The sequence below is a fragment of the Macadamia integrifolia genome, chromosome 14 (genome assembly GCF_013358625.1).
Source record: "Macadamia integrifolia cultivar HAES 741 chromosome 14, SCU_Mint_v3, whole genome shotgun sequence".
NCBI lineage: Eukaryota > Viridiplantae > Streptophyta > Magnoliopsida > Proteales > Proteaceae > Macadamia > Macadamia integrifolia.
In genome coordinates, this window is record NC_056570.1 from 8,437,033 (window position 1) to 8,445,681 (window position 8,649).

An 8,649-nucleotide genomic window follows, 5' to 3' on the forward strand; every position below is an offset into this window, starting at 1 on the left:
TAATTCGGTTAGGTCTGGATCTAGATTTATGCCAAGAATCGACGGTTCTAACCAAAACCAGACCGGATAACTTAATGTTTACTTTTTCCTCTTTAACTGTTATTTATCTGAAAACCCGATATATTCAATCATCTAAATGATAAATCATCTTATAGAGTTTCAATTATAATCCAACTCTAAAACCCTCTTTTTTTTTTAAGTTTTTGTTGCATTGGGACTCATTAATCGTGAGTTAAACAATCTACTTAATTGTAACTCTTCAAATTTAAAGTATTCTGTTCTTTCTCTTCGCTGCATATCGTGTTTTAAAATAGTGAAATTAACGATATTTGAAGTTCAATAGATGATCGATAGCTCATGATTTTTTTTTTTTTATTCTTTTGTTGGGGAAGACCAATAACGTAGTGAATAAACATTTATATTTTGTCTTCAGAATAGCAACAAAATCGAATTTGAAATTGGATATTATAAGCAAATAAGAACCAAATACAAAATCCAAATAGGAACCAGAACTGGACCGAAACCGAATAGGTCAGGTACGAGTACCAATTTTCAGAACCAAGATGGGACTTGGTCTGATTCTGGATCACACTAACACTCCTTTGAACCGAAACCAAAACCAGACCGAATACCTGGTTCCGGACCGATTGACACCCTTAGTCGCAAGCAACTTCTATCACCACCGGGAGGAACGAATAAAGGTTATTGAGTAGGAAATCAGAGAGTTTATTACCACAGGAATTGAAATCTCAGGGCAATCACGGGCATTAAGTTCATTTGAGGAAAAGGAACATTTCTTAATCAGATTGACATCAATAAATTTATCCTCAAGTAAATCAGCTAGCTTAACCAGCTCGGAGATTTACATGCAGGGACAAGCATCCTAAGACTTGACGTGTAGGTCCTTACACGAGGCAGCACCAATACTAATAGTTGAAAATCTAAAAGGCAGCCATTATGGGGTGAGATTTTGTCTGGAGCCAACTGCCAGCAAGTCAACTATGCACCAAAATAGTCCTCGGGTACATAGAACTTTAATCCAAGTGCCTACAATAAGGAAGAAAGTAGGAGATATTAGCAGAGCCAATTAAGATAAAGCAAAATCTTAAGCCCTGTTACAGAAGGAAGCTGAAGTTCTAATTGTACCAAATTTAAACGAGAAGCATAAAACTGCAATTCCGCATATTTTGGGTAATGAGATGATGAAAGGAAACAGAGATATAAACAGTTCATGCAACGGTGCAATAATGATGGACAAAATATGACAGATTTCGTCCTTCAAGGTCCAATAGACCTCTCTGTCATTCAGTAGCCTCTTCTTGATTTTCTTCCCTCCCCCCTCCCCCCTCCCCCCTCCCCCCTCCCCTTTTGGGGTAGATGTTAAGGGAAATGGGGACTTTGGGTCCCATCCCAATAATTGGTGATAGAGACCCAATCCACTCGACTATAATGGAGTAGTTTCTAAAATTTCCTCACTAAATACAAGAAACCAAGAAAATACCTCTTAAAACAACCCCAGTTGTAATGAAGTAATAATTCTTAAGAAAATGTGGAAGAGAAGACATCTACCTCCAGTTAGAATGGGCTAGTAAAGAACAATTGTCACTAACTCTTTGCAAGAAGATCATCTTACATACAGCAGCAATGCAGCACACGAGCAGCAGATATTTCAGAGTAGCATGGCATAAGCAGTTACATTTTACAACGTGGCACCAATCAGGATGAAATATGTGCCTTAACTATAGGTAATTTTGACAATATCTGCAGAAATGGTAGTCAAATCAACTCCAACAAAGTAAGCCTCGTCCTAACTACTTTGGGTCAGTTAGTATCTTCCTTTTACTTTTCACTCTACAGTCGGCTAAGGCTGTGGTCAATGGTTGGTTGTTGACGTATTAGAGATGAAGAGGGGATTTTGGCCCCAGTTCTGGGGGTGTACAACTCCTTCAAACTTTACCAGTGAAGTATGCTGGCATCTTCATGTGAGGTGTACTGCACATTGGTGTAGCCAATCCGTTAGTTGGGTTGAGCTGGGTAACCTATCAACTACCTACATAATATCTGGCAACAACTATTGGTCCCACATGGCTAATGTAATCCACGTATGCTAATTTCTGCACAAGCAATTAGAGTACCCCAGAAAGCAAAAAGGCAGAAAAGTAGATTAAACTAATTCTTACTCTTAACTGAAGCCAAGAAGCAGACATCATGATACATAATCTTAAATGGAGAAAAGGTAAGTGCTCCTCACCCAAATAGAATCTGCAGCCAAAAGGAGCCGCATTTGGTTGCTTGTCTACCAGTATGCCTAACAGTGCAAGCACAACCATCTATATTTTACAGTATAAATCTCTAAAATCAATACTTTTAATAATCCTAACCACCCTAAGTCTCAACCTAGTTTTTCAATTCAAGGGAATGGACTGGGGGTCAAACCGGAAACTCTTTTTTGTTTGGCCCGAGCAATGAACTACCTGAAAGCCAAAACTGGAATCAAACCCCATTTTTTTTTTTTTGGGGGGGGGGGTGGGAAAGAAAATTTTCAGAGAACTGGCCAGTTCAGTTATCCATTTTTGCTTTGACAAAAATCAAAATTGAACTCCGTAACCATTTACTAAAGCAGAAGCACACCAACCATTGTGCCAATGGGTTATGGGTGCTTCTGTTATATATTTCTTTCATTTGATCTTATAGAAAACCACATCATCAAGCAGGAGAATAAGTTCAAGCATTTAGAGAAAACCATAACTGCAAATGCAACTAAAAGTTATGACCACTGCAAAAAAGAAAATGAAACTACCATACCATTACCTGAGCAAATTTAGTATCTGCATCACTGTGATCATTTTTTCTTCCAGCTGCATCACCGACATAGAAGGATCTAAAAATGCAGGAAGAATTATATCAAACTGGGTTTTCCATAAAATGGTAACAAGTTAAAGATACATGCAATTAGATGTGATAGTCTCAGATACTTCTTTTTTTTTAACAATTTACAGGTAATTATATGTCTTAAAAGGAAATAATGAAGAGATAGAAGCAATAAGAAAAACAGAATAACAGGAGAAATGAAGACAGAATAGAATAATACTTATCCATATCAATTGGGATGCCAGAGTTGAAATGTTGCTCCATAATTCTCCACATTCCAGTTTTTGGCTTGCGAAAGGGATCTTCTGTTTGACCAGTAGTTTTTCCCAATCCACAAGCTACAAAAACCTGCATTCAGACGTTAAAAGAATAAACTCATTACACTAGCTCCCAGAGAGATTACAAACCGGGGAGAAGTTAAGGATTAAAGAGAAGAATCACTTATATTTGGCAAACTTGCTTAATGGGTATTGATACCAATATTGATGGCTCTGCAGCAAACAGTAGATCCGGATACAGGAGAATGATCCAATATAATGAGAGGATCCATTTGTCGCTTCCCCAAGTGTTTCACAATATTAATGGATTTTCTGTGTGGGAATTAAATCCATGAATCATGGACTTCAACTTGCAAATGACTGAACTACAAAGGATATCTGGAGAGAATGTAATTTAAAGTATTGCTAGTGTGGGATACTTGAAGGCAGGTTCTTCTTGGGAGGCTAGAAGCAACACTTAATAATATTCTATTGGGCATTTGGCCACTTGAGGAGAATCACTTTTGAAGAGAGCTAATCTAACAGTTAATCAGTAATGCTCTTATTGTGGTAACTCTGATGAGATTCTTTGGTATCTTAACACTATCCAATTTTACATTTGGTCAATAGAGAAGATCCACCTTTAAAAAGTGAAAATATGTTGGTTATGCTCCAAATTCAAGTAATTATGATGCGATACTTCAGTATACTCCTGATTTTCCTGCTCATTTTCCACTATCCAGAAGATGCTCAAAATTGCATGCACACAGCTTGTGAATATTTGAATGTCTGACTAAAAGTTTACCCATATCCATTAACAAGGGAAGAAGATTCAGTTTGTGCAACAAGTTACATGGTAAGTGAAGTGTAGGACCGTAGGTAGAAGCCAACTATGGACTGCAAAATATACTACTCTACCTAAAATCCAACAGATAGGTCCATAAATTTTATTTCCTTTCACTTTTACTTTTCCTTTTCTTTGTCCTAGCTTGGATCCTTGTAGCTGACCTCATTAAGTTGGGATAAGGCTTTGTTTTTGTTGTTGTTATAATAAGTGGAGCACATCCTAGATGCACCACAGCAAATCTTTGATGCAATGCAAAAAAACTCAAGTAATCCTACCAAGACAACCAAGCAGAAAGGCTGGGTTTCTTATTGGGTTTATGTTGAAGCATCCCAAATATATGCGATCGGGGAGGATAAAAACTAAAGAAGGAACCTATTTTATCTTTGTCACTTGAGTGTTGATTCAGTTTATTAATTCCTTTCATTTTAGGACAAGGGTATTTTTTGTATTTTGTGCTTGAAAAGAATCAAGATGATTCCAACTGTCCAACTGATTCTATATCTGGCCTAAAGTATGAGGTGGTCCCTCAATAATAAGCACATACATAAATATGTGTACAGAAGCAAAACACTCACCGTCCAGGACCGGAATGACCTAATCTATATTACTACTATAAGAAGGTAAATGTATAATCATCCAACCGACCAATTAAACCATAAAGGGAAAAAAAAAAAAGGTTAAAGCTTGATGTGTCATGAAAGGTCACAGAAAGTAATTAAAAAAAAAAAACAAAAAACAAAAAACCTCAAAGAATTGAGAGTACACCTGAATTGGGACTTTGACAAGCTCAATGAAATTGTGGAGCCGTCCAAGCTTAGAGTCAACTGCTACCTGTCTCTTATTCTTCCAGCGCTCGATGTTAGATTCATTGGTAAAGATAACCTAATGAGGATGAAACTAAAAATTCAATATTTTACAAACAGAAAAATTTGATTAATTAACCAAGCAAAAACTAAGAAAAAAGTCACAAAACCAGTCAACTTCTGAAGGTAACATTTCACTTTATTCACTACTATTTTAACAGCCAGGATTCAAGAATCTTAAGGGGAAGGAACCAACCAGCTTGTAGTCATCCTTGTACAAATTCTGCAGCTTTTCTGGTATTGAAGGATACATAAGTTTCCATTCATCCGGGCCAGTTCTGAGGGTTTAAGAAGTAATATCAGATAGATCAACAATCCATTTAATTTCATGATGCGACGTCTAAAAGGAGGGGGTGGGGGAAAAGTGAAAATCCCAAAAAGTAGTGCAACCATCAAACGAGATAAAGGTCTGGTCAGGTAAATGAAAGGAAATGTCCATGTGCCAGCACCAAAATAGTTTGCAAGACAACTAATGACTAATATCATAAAATACTTAGAATAATCAAGATCCAGATAGCAAGCCCCATTCATGAATGTGGTGGTGGTGGTGGTACAGTTTTAGTGTGAAATAGGATCTTTGAGGAATCAGCTGGAGTTCCAGCAAAGCAAGGAATTAGGTTAGAACTGAAATACGAGGGGAAAAAGGGAAGTGAGTCAGATTTCAGATCAATTAAAAATCGGCAAGCCCTTCAAGGGCATGATCAAACAGGATACTAGTATCTTAATTTTTCCAAAGTTCTCAAGCATATCATAGAACAGCATCTAAATATTTTGTACAGGGAAATCGAGATTCAAATTTCAAGCCAGATGGAGTTTGGTAGCACTTCCAGGCAACCATTAAACAGGATACCTCAGCATCTTAATCTTTTGAAGGTGCCAAGGCAAACACCACATGACCTTGTTGTTCTATCACTAATCCACAAGTGACACACAATTGCAAGTTTATCTGACCATTCACTTCTAGTTCATATATAACTTTTATGCAAAATAACTAAGATAGTAGTGCTTTTCTAAACAATGCAACAAACAAATAAGCCAATGGACATCTGAACAGTTGCATTTGGATATGGTCAAATCCTGAGTACCTTTTCACAGAAGTATTGGCGAGACACCCATCAAAATCAAAAGCAGCAATTTTACTTGAATCATGAAGACCATCATCCTATACACATAAGTAAACAGAGAACATAATAAGTGATATAACTCTCATGTTATTCCCAAACACCCATGAATACATGAAAAAGGACGAGAGAGAGAGTAGCATCAACAGTAAAGGTGGAGCCACTAATGAAGATGAACTGGAATTTCAGTAAAAGTAGTGCCACTAACAATTAGGAATTTCAGTAACAATCCAAAATAGGAAGATCCAGAGGAAGATGAAACAGCTCAAGTATATTTGGAGGTGGGGGGGGGGGGGAATGGAAAATTAAATGATTTTTTTTTTTTTAAACGAAAATTTAAACTAAATACCTGAAAACCCTATAATCAGAAAACAACAAATCCTCCAGAGAAAAAAAGGAGGAAAAAAATGGAGTTCGCAAATAACAATTGAAAACCTCATGGATCAACTGTTGAAGTCATCTATGAAAGTATTCAATAAATGGGATCAATATCTCACCCGTTCAAGAAATATGATTGTTTGGAAAGCCTTCCATTTTGGTAATAATGTAGCATCCTGGATCAAGAATTAAGATGTACAGAAAACTTGATCACATGCAGAAAAAACATGTATATGAAAAAGTAGAGATTTGAATAATTTATTCAATTTACACCAAGAAAGAAAACAATAAGACTATATGACATGAGAAAACAAGAAGGATAGAGCAGACCTTGTACTTAGTCTTCACATCTGAAATAGAGAAAGCTGTCTCCTGCACAGCTTCATTGCTGGATGTAGACAACTGCAAGCAATTTTAAACAAAAACCTCATCAGCTAGATTTTGCAAAAGTGCAACAATAACTATCATTGTGTAAATACAAAATATAGAGTATATATAATACACCAGTGAACCAAAATGCGATTGCATTACTGATATTCAGATTTCAAAACAGATCAATAACCCCCATTATCAAAGAGAATAACAATGGCACGGTGGTTGATATTGAAGAGGGTTATGAGTCTGCTATAGGACAATTTGTTGGCATTAAATGTGGACATGTCATTCATGCCATCCACTCATCCTTGACTTATGTGGTAAATTTCATCCCAAAAGGAATCTCCAAGTGGCCAGAAGAATGTCAACATTTTGAACAATTTTGGATTACAGCAAATAAAACAATGTGAATAAAGAACAACATATGATGGTTCATACTGTTGAATTAGACTATAAAAGTCAGCCTGCGACAAGATCAATTGGGCCACTCATCTATACAACATTCAGAATGGCGATGATCAGGCTTCAATGTGGCTGAAATGGGTGACCATTTAGAAACGTTTATTTAAGCAACCCAGTAAGAAGCCCTTTCCAACAGTAGTAATAGTAAAACAGGACTGATCAACTCAATGCTGACCTAGCAAATTATTGAAAACACAATGAATTTCAAATCCATCTCTTGAAGTTTCATAAAAACATCATTGAACTACTCGAGGAGAAATTCACTACCTTCAACTTCTTTGAATTCTTTTCATCGAGTTCAGCAATCTCAGCAACCTGGAATGCATAAAATATGACAACAAACAATAGAAAAAGATTATTACAACAAGGTCTGTTAATATCAATCAACTAGAATTTGCTTACGTCTGATTCCTTATGAGTCCTCTTATTTCCTTTGCACCCTTCAGAATCCTGTAACATGAATAGCGCCAATCATGTTCTTCGCATAAGTCAATCACTTAAGTATCGGAAATCAATTTAAACCACCTTCACTTGTTTATGGCGTCCAACCTCCAATTTCTTCAATGATTCCTGGTCGCTAATCTATAAGAAGCACAAAAGAAATGGAAACGAAATAAGTCAAAAAAAAAAAAATTTCAAGCCAAAAAAGAACCATCATCGCATATCCGCACCTACCTTCAATGTCGAAAAACCCTGTATCTTCTCTGCAGAAAACAATTGCTGAGAATCGGTTGGGAAACAGCTCAAGTGATGCCATTTCTTTATTTCGTACCCTCGTGGATCTTTGCTCACCAAACCTAACCTCAGAGCACCCCCATCGATGTTCTTGGAGCATTCCTTGCAAGTAGATCGATTGGACTTGGCGTACTCGGCGACGATCCTCGAAGCAGCCATAAGAGGTCTTCCGAGGCAGGAGAAGGATATGCGCTCCAGAATTAATTGACGAGAAGCCACTATGAATTCGGAGGAATAACAGCTTTGGGAATGGGAATGGGAATGGTAGGGTTTTGTGATATCAGAGAAATATTTGAGAAATTCAGCATAGAATGACGACGATGGTAAGGAATTGCTCTTCGTCGAAGAACTGAGACAGGTGCTCAACTGACAACTTTCAGGAATTCTCTTCCCGCCATCCTTCGTTCATCGGTTTCATGCGTCACGTAAATATGACTAAATTTGAGGGGTTTTCAGTCTGTTTTTCACTTCCTCTGTGTTAAAAAAATAAATTAATTTACATCCCCTTCCCTTTTATTTTTTTGGCTCTTATTACATCCCCTTGTCAAGATGACGCTGTTAGTTAGTGTGGTGTTAATTTTGAATTGTAAAAGGCGATTTTAACTTTCTTGTAATTCAACCACAAATTAAATATCTATTTTAAGCCCTATGATCTTCTCAAACCATTTTCTCCCAAATTGAAAAGAGATTAGGGTTGTGAAAACATAATATTTGTGGATAAGGTATTTACCCAAAACTTA

At 36.8% G+C, this 8,649-nt stretch overlaps 1 protein-coding gene across 3 annotated transcripts; it reads right to left on the bottom strand.

The window, feature by feature from the left end:
* Positions 1-705: 705 nt before the first annotated feature.
* LOC122060858 (polynucleotide 3'-phosphatase ZDP) lies at positions 706-8,384 on the bottom strand. 3 transcript variants are annotated; one of them, XM_042623951.1, is made up of 12 exons: positions 7,850-8,384; positions 7,724-7,756; positions 7,577-7,624; positions 7,442-7,489; positions 6,668-6,739; positions 6,457-6,513; positions 5,924-6,000; positions 5,035-5,116; positions 4,741-4,857; positions 3,092-3,219; positions 2,812-2,881; positions 706-1,047 (listed from the first exon to the last, which is right to left on the bottom strand). In XM_042623951.1, exons 1-12 carry the CDS (start codon positions 8,066-8,068, stop codon positions 1,000-1,002), a joined length of 999 nt encoding a protein of 332 aa, XP_042479885.1. In that variant the 5' UTR covers positions 8,069-8,384; the 3' UTR covers positions 706-999. The 3 variants fall into 3 exon arrangements, with proteins under 3 accessions (XP_042479885.1, XP_042479884.1, XP_042479883.1); XM_042623950.1 differs by having other exon boundaries at positions 7,706-7,756; XM_042623949.1 differs by having other exon boundaries at positions 7,700-7,756.
* Between the last annotated feature and the right edge of the window lie 265 nt (positions 8,385-8,649).

Excerpts from the sequence above, each read along its gene's own strand:
- LOC122060858 (XM_042623949.1), bottom strand. The coding sequence starts at position 8,068 with ATGGCTGCTTCGAGGATCGTCGCCGAGTACGCCAAGTCCAATCGATCT. Across the intron at positions 7,625-7,699 it reads GACGCCATAAACAAGTGAAG|GATTCTGAAGGGTGCAAAGG; the intron begins GTGGTTTAAATT and ends TTCATGTTACAG. Across the intron at positions 7,490-7,576 it reads GGACTCATAAGGAATCAGAC|GTTGCTGAGATTGCTGAACT; the intron begins GTAAGCAAATTC and ends TATGCATTCCAG.